The following is a 14,459-nucleotide window of genomic DNA, read 5'->3' on the forward strand; positions in this document are numbered from 1 at the left end:
TGTTTTATTTCTTATGTAGATTTGTTTCTTAGCCTTATTTTTAAAATGTCAAACCAAAATAACATGAACAAATATATATGTATATAAACATATATACAAAGACATATTTATACATATGTATGTATAAAGAGACAGACAGACACTGACTGGCACCACCAGGAATGGGGTACATTTCTTTTTTTTTTTTTTTTTTTTGAGACAGTCTCATTCTGTCGCGCAGGCTAGAGTGCAGTGGCGCCATTTTAGCTCACTTCAATCTCTGCCTCCTGGGTTCAAGCAATTCTCCTGCTTCAGCCTTCCAAGTGGCTGGGATTACAGGCATGAGCCACCGTGCTAACTTTTGTATTTTTAGTAGAAACAGCGTTTTGCCATGTTGGCCAGGCTGGTCTCGAACTCCTCACCTCAGGTGATCTGCCCACCTCGGCCTCTCAAAGTGCTAGGATTACAGGCGTGAGCTACCAGGCCCAGCCGGGAATGGGGTGTATTTCTATGTTACTGAGGAATAAAAATGGGAATACATGAATATTTGACAAATTACCTATACTTACGTTACTGGAAAACTGCAATATAGCAGTAGGGGCCCGAAAATACATTCACATACACATTCGCTATACTGTGGAGATACGCACACAGCTTTGAGGACAGGGAGTGGATAAATATGACTATTGCGACTCCTTCTAGCCAGTTCTGTGTAATTATTCATAAGCATTTCATAACTGACTGATTCAGAAGTAAATCGGCACCACAGATTGTTTTGCACCTAGCAAGCTTAGCTATTCTGTATCCATCCTTGAGAAAGCAGTCTGATGACTCTAAGATATGTCTCTGCTGCCGATGAGCAGTTCAAAGTTCTCCCTTTAAGGGAGAACATGTGTTGACTTACAGAAGAACCTCGTTTGTTCCAACATAACTGCAGAGGTCTGTCTCAAATCCCTCCTGCTCCCCATCTCCCCTGACGCACTCTCTCTTTCTCCTAATGTGTGTTAGAGAGAGAAAGACAGACAGACAGATGGAGGCAGAGAGAGGAAACAGAGAGACAGAGACAGAGAATAAAGCTCTGCTAATCCGGCTATTTGAATGAGTGAGCCACGTAAACACAATTCTTTAGCCATGGATGTGGTTAAGCTAAAAATCAAACCAAAGATCCATGACCACCACTAAGAAGGGCTACATATTCAGGTGTAGCAAAGAGCCAAAGTAACATCACACACACACACACACACACACACACACACACACACACACACAAACACAAACGGCTGCTGGTTGCTTATTGCACCCTGAGATGTGCTCCTCTGAAGGCTTGTCTAAGTCACCACTTAGACTCTGTATCTGGATCAGGTCAGTAAAGAAAGATGGGATATTGCTGGTTATCTTTTATGACTTGAACTGTTCAACTGCAATTCCCAGTACTCCTGCCAATCCTAAGAGATGGCTGGGCTAGTTTTACAGAATTGTTCTTTGCAAAATGACACTGGCTTGTTTTTTACATTGAGTTTGTAAATAGGTCTTAAATTTAGGCATTGAGCCATAATTTCCAGCAGTATAACATTTCCCTTTTATGGTTCTTGGAAAACTGGATTGTAAAAAAAATGTTACAATAGTTTCCTACTCTGATGCCAATTAAGATGTGGGTTACTGGCAAGAAAGAAAGAAAGAACTGATTTAGTGGGGATGTGGGAGTGTAACACACACACACACATATATATATACACATACACACAATACATACACACATAGACACATATGAATACTTGTGGCCAGAAAACACTCCTTTAAAAATAAAAATCTACAAATCGATAACTCACAGGCATGCCCTGGAATCCAGGGTCTCCCTTGGACCCTGGGACACCGGGTGCTCCTGGCCAGCCTGGATTTCCTTTGTCACCTTTAACTCCATCAATCCCAGGAAGCCCCGGAGGCCCCATGGGTCCCGGAAGTCCTAATGGAAGAGAAGAAAGCCACATATTTGGGGTTAAATATGCACAAGTGTCCCTGGGCTGTGGTGCTATCCATACTGCCACCCACGAGCCCCTTGCTGATACAACACTGGACCAACAATGAGAACCCTTGAGACGGAAATCGAGGCAGGTCCAGAAGGGAGGAAGGAAGGAAGGGAGGGAGGAAATAGAAATAACACTGTCTCTGATACAACACTGGACAAACAGTGTGAACCCTTGAGACAGAAATTGAGGCAGGTCTGGGAAGGAAGGAAGGGAGGGAGGGAGGGAGGGAGGGAGGACGGATAGACATAGAAATGCCAGTGGCTACGAAGGAAGGAAGGAAGGAAGGAAGGAAGGAAGGAAGGAAGGAAGGAAGGAAGGAAGGAAGGAAGGAAGGGAGCGAGGGAGGACGGATAGACATAGAAATGCCAGTGGCTCCATGTCCAAAATGGCCTGTGGTCAGTGGTGCCTGGGCACCTGTGCTACCCCTACAGGGGTCTTCGTTAGAACCCACAAGTGGGCCCAAGTGCTGCGCTGGCTTAAGTCAAACGCCACAGATGGGACATGTGTCCAGGCTTGTCCAATCATTTCCTTTCTTGCATCTCCCTAATTACTTAAATTCCTTGACAGAAAGGATACAAGAAAAGCTTTGACTTGATGGAGGCCAAACACAATTTCAAGCTGTAATAAATGCTGCAGCCTTCTAAATAAAAAAGCTCAGTTGAGAATTTAACTATTTCATTTAACTATTTCTTTTACACTATTTCCTTTTGTGAATTCTGTCCCAGTCCCCAGCCCTGGCCCCTGGTGAGACGCCCTTACCTGGCAGGCCAGGCTGGCCCTGAGGTCCACGGTCTCCTTTGGGCCCCTCCGTGGCACGGCCTGGGGATCCTGGTAACCCTGGTTGTCCCTGGGGCCCTGGAGGACCCATGAATCCTTGCTCTCCTTTGGATCCAGGAATTCCTGGGCTCCCGGCTAATCCTGGGAAACCCACCTCGCCCTTTGAACCTAAACAAGAAAAACAGTTTGAAGTGATGGGAAACGCAGCAGCAGAACAGTAATCTCCAGCGTGAACGGCAGGATGGGATGAGGTGTGCCTCATCCTGCAGGTACCCCTCAGAGGGGGCTTCCAGGGGCACCAGGGGAAACTGCAGCAAGGGCTCCGATCCCTCCTTCTCTTTAATAACACACTAGAATCCGACCATGGCCTGGCTGGAAAAAGAGCTTGGAATGCTAGGAACCCGGCTACCATTTTTATACTTCTTAAAAGACGTTCTCCACGGCAAAGGCATCTGAATTGGGTTTAGAGACATCTGCAGCAACTGCACTGCTAAACGAAAGCCTCACTCCATCAGCAGATGAATGGACTGGACAAGCCAATCACGTTATATCCACACAGGGGGACACTACTCAGTCATAGGCAGAAGTGAGCAACCACGGGGCTGCATCTCAAACTAATTATGTCATGGGAGAGTAGTCAGGCTGAAAAGACTGCAAAGTGCATGGTTTTATTTCTGTAAACTGCCAGAAAATGCCAACTAACCTAGAGGACCAGAAGGCAGATGGACGGTTGCTTGGGGACTGGGGAGAGGGTGGGAGGGGGGATTATGAAGCCACAGAGGAGACTTTTGGGGGAAGGTTGTGCTTGTTACCTAGAATGTGGGGATGTTTTCATGGGTGTAGACCTATGTCAGCCTTATCAAACTGTACACTTCAAATATTTGTAGTTTATTACCTGTCAGTGAAACCTCACTAGAGCAGGTTTAGAAAATTAAAAAGTAACAGCTTGTAGGAAAAAAGTCCATGTTTAGTTTTAAACTTATTTTCCAAATTTTACCCATAAAAATGCCCAAATTCTCAGGTTATTTCAAGAACAAAGGAAAAGGGAATGAAATAGGGTTAAGACCTAAAGTGGTTATTTGGGATTCTCTTCTCCTGGGGATTGTCCCTGGTATTTCACACAGCAGTGAGCGGACAACGCAAGGTGCTGTGTAGAGTTTGTGCAAGGGCAGTGCGGCACGTCGGACGGGGCGTGGTGTAGAGTTTGTGCAAGGGCAGTGCGGCACGTCGGACGGGGCGTGGTGTAGAGTTTGTGCAAGGGCAGTGCGGCACGTCGGACGGGGCGTGGTGTAGAGTTTGTGCAAGGGCAGTGCGGCACGTCGGACGGGGCGTGGTGTAGAGTTTGTGCAAGGGCAGTGCGGCACGTCGGACGGAGGGTGCAGGATCGCATGTGTAGTTTGTGCAAGGGCAGTGCGGCACGTCGGACGGAGGGTGCAGGATCGCATGGCAACGCAGGAAAGGCAGGGGGGGAACAGCCCACAGCGACCCCTTGAGCAGGTGCATTTGCAGGGCTCTGTGTCTGAGGGAGTCTGTGAGTTAAGGGAGAGGGAAGTGGCCATTCCCAAGGCAGCCCACCCGGCACCACTCATCCTTCTCAACCCAGGGGTTCCCAGTGTCAGACCACACCCCTGCCAAGGAAACACTCCGAGCTGGTCTCGGGGAGAACCAGCGGCTGGGAGAAGCAGCACCTCCGTGCCCCTGCTCCTTCTCAGCTGAAGTCCAAGGCCTTCCAGGGCTTTCTGAATCCTCCCACTGAGTGGGATCACTCAGCCAGCCCAGCCACCCGCCATAAGCCTGCCCACGGATGCTGTGTGTGAGCTCCTGGCTGCGGCCACCTGTGGCTTCTGTTCCGTGTCGTGCGGCTCACATGCCTTCTATTTTCTGTGTCACCCTTACTTTCCCATGAAACGCTCAGCTCTCTGAGAAGAGACTGACTTCCCAAGCTCATGGCCAACTCTCAGTTGCACTTAGTACTGAGCACATCATGGTTGTGCAGGGCAAGTTTTTGTCTATGGCATGTGCTACATACTGTCCTGCATTCACATAACTAGTTCTAGAAAGTCAGAATTTCAATATTCTGATGACCTTCTAGGCATAAAAATGACAGGGGTTTCCCCTCTCTGCTGGATTTTTATGAAATTAGTCCAAGTAAAAGATAATTCTGATCATGAGTGTACTGCACGCCATTTTGATCCACTAATTAGAGGGGAACCACACGTGTCTTGCAGGCATTGCCCTCTGGGCCCAGCATCCGTCCTCCATCCAGTTGCTGCCTGGCCAACAAGGATGGGGCTTCATCCTGAAGACACTGCCCCTTGTTCTGCTGCATCAGGCAGCAGCGGTTGGTTGAAAAGGAAGAGCACAGTGAGCAAAGATTACCTTTGTCTCCTTTGGCCCCTGGAAACCCTGGGAATCCTCTTCCTGGTAGACCTATAAGATGAGGGTGAAATGCAATGTTTCTCTTTACTTCAACAATCCTGCGGCAGGTCCAACACAAAGCACTATCAACTCAGCAATAATACTATGTATATTTGTGGACTACATAGATATGAGTTAATTGCACCCTTGTAATAAAATGATATTCCTACAGTCATTATAAGATACCCTTGACTGGATGTTCCTAAGTTAGTATTTTTTCCTAAGTACCTTTCAGCTCAGAACCATCATGGCATTTAGCAGAAACGATCTGTGCAAATGAGTATTTGTTTCCTGCTGCCGTCTGGAGATGAGCAAATGGGATTCTCAGACAACCATCCAGCTAACTGCTATTCTCAGGGAGGTGGGGAGAGCCAAAGAGATCTGGGACAGCAGATGCTGGGGAGATGACAAATGTCAGCAAAGGGCTTGAGGGAAGATTCAAACGAGGGGAAAGGAGTGCAGGGGTATTTTTATGAATTGTTTGTATAGAAAAACGAATGTATGTAATATAAAGTTATGGAATAAAAAAAATGAACTTAAGAAAGAGGCCAGAACCAATAGCTGTGGAAGCTCTTGGTGGTCTTCCCCGTGTCCCCCCAACTCAGGGGTAACCTGCTTCAAATGGTGTGTTTATCTCTCTCTTGTATTAAATATGAATATTACTGTGTATGTGATTGTCATCATCACACCTGCACTTTTGTCCAAGTGATGGCCAAGTTAAGGCCCATCTGTGACAGGAGCAGACTCAGGGGCCAACCAATATTTCCAAACATTCCCCCTCAAATGGGGAAATGCTGGGCAGTGAAAAGAGTTTTGTTTTGCTTTGCTTTGTTTTGTCATAGTAACCACAAGGGAAATGGCAAGTGTTCTAACAGCAGGTATTTTATGTGTCTCTGACTCATCACTGAGAGCCCAGGTTATATCAGGGGAAGATGCCCTAAGTATTTATGGGATAATAAATCCTCCTTCCCTTCTTCCCCTCCTCTCATCCCACTCTACTCCGCACGTCCACATCAGTGTTTAAATAGTGCAGGGATGGGCAGTCTAGGGGCTGCTCTGTGCCCCGCTCTGTCCACTGAACACAGGCAGTCTGCAGGTCTCTGGGAGTGCACGCTGCTGATTCTGATAGGGAATTGGGCATTGGACCATACCTGGTTCACCCTTCTCTCCTGCTGACCCCGGGATTCCGTCACTGCCTGGCTCCCCTTTCTGGCCAGCTGGGCCTGTGGGGCCAGGCGTCCCAGGAAGACCTCAAAGAGAAAAGTCACATCAGACACCTGCACAACCTCTCACAGCACCCTAGTTGCCATGCCAAATGGTCCTTTGCTGACATCCCTTAAGGGAGCCGTTCCCTCCCAAGCACACCTGGTTTTCCTGAGGTCAGTTCTGACTTCCCTTCAGAAAGGACCCTGCATGCTTTCAGCAACACCACCAAACCCTGACCCTCAAAAGCTGGTGACAAAAACTCCATGACAGCCACAAACACAGTTTGGAGATTTGAGTCCTAGATCCTGCTAGTGACAAGACCTCAGAAAGACCCCGTAACCTGCACTAGACTGTTTTCCCATCTGAAAATGGGAGACAGGAGAGTTGGCCTCCCTGCTCCCCATCTGTGATGGGAACCCCTTGGGGCCTCCCATCCCCTGGCCACTCTTCTCTGTGTGCCCGGGCTGTGTCTCAAAGAGGGCCCTCTACCTGCTTCTCCTTTGACACCAGGGATGCCATCCAATCCTGGGAGGCCTTTGTCACCTTTTTCTCCAGGCAGCCCAGGGCTCCCTAAAGAAAAAAACAAAACACCAGAGTATCCATAAGTCTGGGCTTTTCTTTGATTTCTTAGATCCCCAAGCCCAAGAGAAGCCCCGCTCACCTACCTGGATAGCCAACACTCCCAGGAGACCCTTTAAGGCCTGGGGACCCTGGCATTCCTGGGATCCCAATGCTTCCTTTTTCTCCCTTCTCTCCAGGGCTTCCTGGGAAACCCGCTATCCCTTGATCTCCCTGCAAGTAAAAGTCAGGCATATTAACTTTACATTTGTCCATGGGCATGCATCTGTAGGCATATTATAGATAATGGTATACATTTTGGTACAATGAATATTGCATTGCAAAACTCCATTTCCAGATTTCTCGTCAAAGAATCAAAGTCCACTTCTGAATGGAGAGGAAAACTTAAGCACGGCAGAGCCAACCACCTGGTTTCTACTTGCCATCCCTCTTTGCCCTCCATCCTCTCTGTTTTATCCCAGTGACAGCTGTCTCCCACCTTAGAATCTCACCAGTTTCTAGATTCTTCCTTGGGGGAGAGGTAGTGAATACAAGGGGAAGGAGAGGCAGCCTGTGCTGCCTTGCGGGAATCCCTGTGTGTTATGGCTCACTGAGTGTGCTGAGATATTTGCTGAGCATTGCTCAGACAGCATCTCCACTGAGCTGCAAGAAGGGGACCTTTCCATGCAGAGTGCTGGTTACCTTTTCACCAGGCAGCCCTGGGATGCCTATGCCAGGTGGGCCTGCCTGCCCTTTCGCTCCTTTTGCACCTTTTTCTCCAGGTGAGCCAGGTGAACCTTGTGGGCCAGGGATGCCAGGCACACCTTTCTCTCCAGGTGTTCCTATGAACACAAACAATTGAAACTTGATTTGGGCTGAGCTAGTGCTGGTATTACAAATGAAAAAGCACTTCCACAGTCAGCCAAGAATGAGATACAAGAACGTGCATCCCCCACAACCAGCCAAGAATGAGACACAAGAACACAAATCCCTCATGTATCAATCGGCTCATGACCCAGCACATGTCAGTCACCCAGATCACATCAGAGCCACGCTAGGAAACGTCTCTCCTGTCCTTTAAGACCATCATGTTATAAGATGGAAGAAATACGTTAACTACCTAGAATATTTACTTTCTCAACAGAATAAACATCTATCTTATGTTCTTTATGACACAGCCAGCTCTCATCAGCCAGACATCACAGGGACGATGAGGCAGGCAGGCCGGAGTCCGTGGACACTCGGTTCTGTGATGCATGTTGATAGCCAAGCTTATTCACACATAGGCATGACCAGCAACCTAGATGCCTATATTTTAATTAAAGTGATAACAGCACCTGATCAAGACTCAGGAGGAGATGGAAAGATGTGCTTCCCACCTGAACTCTCCTCCTTTCTGAGTGAGCTCTGAGGACCGTCACCACCCAGCCCTTCCCTCATTCTCCTCCTCTTCCCGGCTGCTCTCACTGCAATATTCGCTGTTGGTAAAGCATTAAGGCTAGTCCAGGCTTGGAGCAGAGGAGTCCAGAGAATCCTTCTGAACTAACACAACGGGCTCTGGAGCTATGAGCTACTCAGGCTGAGAAGCCTGGATGGAGAAGCCAACGTCTCCTAGGGTCCTAGCCAAGGGGATGGTCACTTCGAGATCATCAAAAGTTGGCTGTATACAGCCCATGTTTTATTACATTAGATGGTGAGTTTTCTTAGCAATGGCCATACTGTCAACCAAATGTCATCCATCCCTGAGCGGGAGACCATTCAGAGCTGAGGATGCGAATTCGTGTGAAAGACACATCTGCCTGGATTCTGCCCGTCTCAGCTGAAGAGGATCTCATTCTACAGACACGCCCTACCAATACCACAGGCACACATGCTAGAGAACCCTCTTCTAAATCCAGTTTACCTGGCAAGCCCATTCCACCAACAGATCCTTTTGGTCCCGGAAGTCCTGGAGCACCTGGGGTTCCACTTATACCTGGATCACCTTTCGGTCCTAGAACCATGAAGAAAGCAATATGGCAGGTTGACATCTACAGAAAGAGCTGGTGAACACAGGCCTCATCCCAAGCCCTTGCCACACTGGAGACCACAGCTCCACACCATACCTGGCTGCCCAGGCTGTCCTGCCTGCCCATCCTTTCCAGGCACTCCTGGGGTCCCAGGGTCTCCTCGGGATCCTTTCTCACCAATTGGTCCAATTTGTCCTACACATCAGAGAAGAAAATAGCAATGACCTGCATTTGCTTGCAAGCAAGTTGCTGCAGAAACACAGGTTGGTTTGGTATTATTTATGGGGGACCCGATAACCCAGGAGAGACACATTGTGGTTCTGAGCTTGGCCATGAAAAGCCTTCCCGGACTTGCCTTTCTCTCCTTGGTCTCCCTTCTGGCCCTTCATGCTGCCCATGTCCACCTTATCCATGGAGCCAGGCTTGCCAGGGAGACCGACATCCCCCTTATCACCTTTCAGGCCAGGGTCTCCCCTGGGTCCTGAGGAGCCCGGAAAGCCATGGTCCCCTGCAGAGGAAAGAGAAGGTGCCGGTGAGCCTGGGCCAGTGTTGCAGACATGCTCATAAGGCTCACATTCTTGTTGACTGGGAGAGCAGCTGACAAAGAGGCTACAAAGCACTAGTAACGTGTCCAAAATGGCATTAATGGCCAGTGTCTGAGACACAGAAGAATCCAACCCCAGGTAAACGAGCAGTAAAAAGCCATTTTCTACAATACATTATGCGTTAATAACTCTAATGCTTGTGATTTGGCTTTCAGGTTTAGATAACTTACATTTCTCTCCTTCCTACATATCTTTACTACTCTTATTCATAGTGCCCCTCAGTTCTACACAAAATAATAGAACAGGAATGTTATCATCCTACTAAACAAACGACATATTCATCTGTCATATTTGCAGTATTTCTTTTTAAAAGACATTATTTTGGACCAATCTCAACAAGATAAGAAATAAAGACGAAGCCTTGTAAACTTGCGCAGGTTGGTAATTTGAGTCTAAGGACTCGGTCCCTGTGTCTTGGCATGGCTGAAGATGCCACCATTTCTCACAAGAAGAATCTCTTCTGTGCCAAGAAGGAAGGCCCGGTTTCTTTCTGATTTGCTTGGCCAAGCACAGTTTCAACCCCATGTGCACTGAGCACCAGGAATCCTACTGGAAGAAGGGGGTCTCCTAGCCTTTGGCTTGATGTTCTTAACTTCTTTTGTGGGCCTCTTAAAGTGAAATATGATCTATGACAACTTGGGAATTTCCCAAGTGACATCGAGAAATAGACACAAGATGAGCTTCTAGGGTTATCAGTTCCCCTACCTTTTTCACCCGGTAATCCCGGAACACCCACTGGTCCTGGTGAGCCCGGCTGCCCTGGGGTCCCCATGACGCCCATTTCTCCCTTGGAACCTGTGGCCAAAGGAAAGGACTGTGAACATTTCCTCGCTCTGAACGCTGACGGTAAATGCTAAGAGTCATAAAAAGAATAAGGTGAGGCCCATGTCCTCGTGATGGATCCAGGCAGAAGTTCAAAAATCACTTACCTGGAAACCCAGGAATGCCAGGAGACCCCTGCTGTCCAGGAAGGCCAGGGAGCCCTGACTGTCCTGTTATGCCAGGAAGTCCTTGAGACCCTTTATCTCCTTTAGGGCCTGGCATGTCCAGTCCGGGGAATCCGGGGAAACCCTTCTCTCCTTTTATTCCAGGAGGGCCTGCAGTTGGGTGAAACGCAAATAACTTTTAGCAGAATTTACAGAATGATCTACAATGTACAGTGCTCTGTTTATGACTTTCTGCAGAAAGCACGTGAACATGCCCACACTGGGGGCTTGAATGGATCATCTGTTAGGTGTTGGTGTTTGGGGTCATCAGGATAATCAAATGGCTCTTGTTCTAAAAGAAAAGCACCTCCCTCTCCTGTCATTGAGAGTCAGCAACGCCACCCTAAGCACCACCACTGCCTTGCCACGGTATTTAGGACTCGGGCTAGTTTTCCTCTAATTTCCATGCACCACCTTAATTCTATGATTATTACCATCAAAGGCAAAGCTAGGTTCTAGATATGGACTCAATTAAATTATCCACAACTAATTAACCCTCCTATGGAAAGATAATATAGAGACATCAGTTAGAATAAAATGTAAAACGTGATTGAGTATACAATAAAGAAAAGGTCTCTTTGGCACATAATCTCAGTGGGTGGGAAAAAAAATCTGGGACTACATTTAAGCAAACAATCAAACCTGTTTTCACAAACTGGAGTTTTATTTTTTCTCTTTTTATCTCACACCTTGTGCTAAGCTTCCCTTCATAGAAACCCCAGCCTCATCTCCCATACTTCAGGAAAGTCTGCTTTGGGAAGGGATAATTCTAGAAGCATATCACTCACCCGACAACCCCGGTGGTCCCTGTCCTCCAGGGGGGCCCCTAGCTCCAGGGGGGCCAATTCCTGGAACTCCTGGAGACCCCACGGAGCCTGGCAATCCAGGAGGCCCCGGTTCACCTGGAGAAGAAAAACTGAGAATAAGCTGTGCAGGAGCAGTGGCATGTTTCCTGGCATAGGAGACCCACGCACACAAATGGCCCCAGCAACAGAAAGCCAGGAGCTCTAGGCCTCCAGGATTCGCATCATTCGTTCAACAAATGCATATCAAATACACGCAGTAGGGGCTCTGGGAATGCAAAAGTAAGCACATCCCATCCTTGAAATCGTCCAGGATGATCTGCAAGAAGTTACCTCTGATCCCCTGAAGCCCAGGGGGTCCGATCGCTCCGTGTTCTCCAGGAACGCCTGGTACCCCAACGCTCCCCTTCTCCCCGGGTGTGCCAGCAATGCCGGGTAGACCTGGCAAACCTTTGAGTCCCGGCAGACCAACTCCAGGCTCTCCCTGAAAATCCCCAAAGCACAGAGAAGCAAATTGATTTGCAAAGTCAATATTTTTATCAAACCAATAGCATAAGCGAAGACTTAATAGATACTGCCAATGCATTTAGTAAGAATATTATCTGTTCAACCCTTTTCAAGCATTTGCAAAGCTTCCTCATACCTATCACATCTTTTCAATCTCACCACAAGCCCTGTAGGTGAGTAACTTATACTGTTTTCACTTTACAAAGGACGAAAAGCAAGGCTCCCCATGGATAAATGACATTCTTCTCAAGTCTTCTGACCTGAGCTTGTCCCCTCAACTCTGCAGCCTGGTGCCTGTGACAAAGCACTGACCCTAAGTAACCAGTAAAATGCCAAATATGATTTGTGAGTAGTTAGTGGAGTTCTTCCTAAGAGATGGCAAGGTTCCAGGGCTAGCATGGACACCAGTTATTTAGTTTTTTTGGATTAATGGAAGTTTCACGGTAAATTAAGCATTTTAAACTATGGCATGACTCACTGGGCTTTGATAGATACAGATAATTAAAATAAAGGGTGAGGGTGCCTTGGAAACAGCCTGGATCAGGCACAGATGGAAGGCTCTGAAGCAAGCAGGTGGCCATGACATCACAGTGCTTCACTGGTGTCCCCTGTCTGCAAATGACATTTCCAGAGAGGGAGGATTTGGACATTAGTGGGCAGTGGTAACTTCTCTACACGTCCCAGAAGGAAATTTTCGAAATGGAATGAACTCCATCAAGGGGATTCTTGAAGAAGCACGGTATCTTAAATCATAAATTAAATCTTTCATTCCCATTCCATTAGGCATGTACTAACTCCTGAGTCTTGCACTAAGTTTAAGATGATCTGCATGCTGCTGTGGTTGACTAAATGTTCAAATGCAACGTAGGTTATCAGGGGAAGCTGGTGGCGGGTTGTACAAAAACAAAGGTCCAAAGGTTTCTCTTCAGCCTCGGCCACCAGAGGAGGGCACCCTGCTGTCAGGTATTTCTAGGGAAGAAACCCGCCCTGGGATGCCAGAGGCGCGGCCCCTGTGGTGCCCACCTGCCCTCTCCTGATGGACAGGGAGCAGGCCCCACCTGGGTCCGTCACTGGCGACGTTTATCAATGGCTGTTGGCCCTTTCTCCCGTTTGGTACCAATGCCTTCCAGCAGTGTCACATCGGTTCCTCACGGTCAGGACAGGAAAGGATCTAATTGGTAGTCACTCACATTTGCTGAGCAGAATTTCAAGTATAGGCAAGTTGGTACCAGAATATTTGAGGGCAAGGAGAATCCTGACTTCACCCTGTACCAATAGTTCTCAAGCTGGGCAACCTGGTCGCCCTAGTGACATTTGCCAATGCCTGGAGGTATTTTCAGTTGTGACTGGGTGGAAAGGGGTGCTCTTTTGGTGACGCATGGGTGGAGGGAGGGCTGCTCCTGCCAAAAGCACTACAAAGGTACAGGGTAGGCCCCACAGAAAAGAACTATTGAACCCAGAATGTCAGTGGTGCTGAGGCTGAGAAACGGTCCTGGGTGACTATGCTTTCTTTCAGGACAGTGGCTTTCAAACAGCGTTCATCTACTTCTCACAGGAAGAAACATATTTTACCCTGAGTTCTGGCTTACACAGGCAAGAACATGTCTGTCATACAATTTCATAAAACTGAAACAAATGTTTCATAAAATCAAAACAAATGTTTCCCCTGAAAATACTCACTTCCACGTGCTATGTTCTCTGATACTGTCTATTCTATGCTATTTCATCAAAAACAAAAACCTGCTGGCCCAACATGTCCTGGGAGGAAATTCATAACCTGCGTCTTTTCTGTCCAACTAATAACAAGGATGGGGGAGAAGGGCCATCGAGGGAATGCTTGGCACCCACCTTCTGGCCCTGCACACCTGGGTTCCCAGGTAAGCCATTAAATCCTGGGCGACCTGGAGTCCCTGGAGGCCCCACATCTCCAGGTAAGCCGTCAACACCTGTTTTGAAGAGTTTAAAAAAAAAAAAAACATTCCAATTACACCGCTGTTCCCCACTTTCTTCACTTTTAGTCTTGCCCAAATATGCCGACTTGATCTGAGAAGGTCAACTGTGGAGGCCTTCGGAGGTGGCTGGAAGAGGCCAGGGGAGACCGCCCGGCAGAGGCGGTCGGGTGCGTTGTCGCCTCTTCCAGCACCTCTGCCCTCCTCTTTCTCTCTCCTTTCCTTTTCTTCTGTTCTCTTCAAACTTTTCTTTCCCATCCTACTCTCCCCAAACAAAATAAACCCCTTCGTACCTGCCCATGAGAAGGGCACTTTCACTCATCTACTCAAGGTGTGGTTAGGGAGGCAGGGGCACCATCATCTCATCAGAAATGCAGACCCCTGGGGCCTATAAGGCAGGCCCACTTTTCAAGATCCCACAGGATCTGTCACTGAAGGACACCTGCCGACTGTTTGTGCCCCGCCCTGGGAGCTCTGATGGGCCGTGAAGCTGGCCAGCCACTGGTTCAGACCCTTTGTATGCAACGCTGAGGTCTCTGATGTCCAGCAATTTGTAAGTCTGCAATGGCACAGGCCCGAATCACACCCCCTGTAGGGCTGCTGCACAGATAGGGTGTGACCTCGAGTGGCTGTCC

The 14,459-nt window shown here is 48.1% G+C and overlaps 1 protein-coding gene across 1 annotated transcript in view; it reads right to left on the reverse strand.

Annotated features, from left to right (window-relative positions):
* The window catches only part of COL4A1 (collagen type IV alpha 1 chain), a 157,318-nt gene that overhangs the window by 18,632 nt on the left and 124,227 nt on the right, over positions 1-14,459 (reverse strand). The window contains 15 exon segments of the mRNA XM_017868194.1: positions 1,809-1,942; positions 2,766-2,951; positions 5,163-5,213; positions 6,353-6,451; positions 6,897-6,977; positions 7,073-7,199; positions 7,668-7,807; positions 8,869-8,958; positions 9,071-9,169; positions 9,330-9,482; positions 10,285-10,374; positions 10,509-10,676; positions 11,354-11,467; positions 11,702-11,852; positions 13,724-13,821. Of these exon segments, the coding sequence (XP_017723683.1) occupies positions 1,809-1,942; positions 2,766-2,951; positions 5,163-5,213; positions 6,353-6,451; positions 6,897-6,977; positions 7,073-7,199; positions 7,668-7,807; positions 8,869-8,958; positions 9,071-9,169; positions 9,330-9,482; positions 10,285-10,374; positions 10,509-10,676; positions 11,354-11,467; positions 11,702-11,852; positions 13,724-13,821 (1,781 nt within the window).

This window comes from Rhinopithecus bieti, unplaced genomic scaffold (genome assembly GCF_001698545.2).
Source record: "Rhinopithecus bieti isolate Rb0 unplaced genomic scaffold, ASM169854v2 scaffold_3734, whole genome shotgun sequence".
Taxonomy (NCBI): Eukaryota; Metazoa; Chordata; class Mammalia; order Primates; family Cercopithecidae; genus Rhinopithecus; species Rhinopithecus bieti.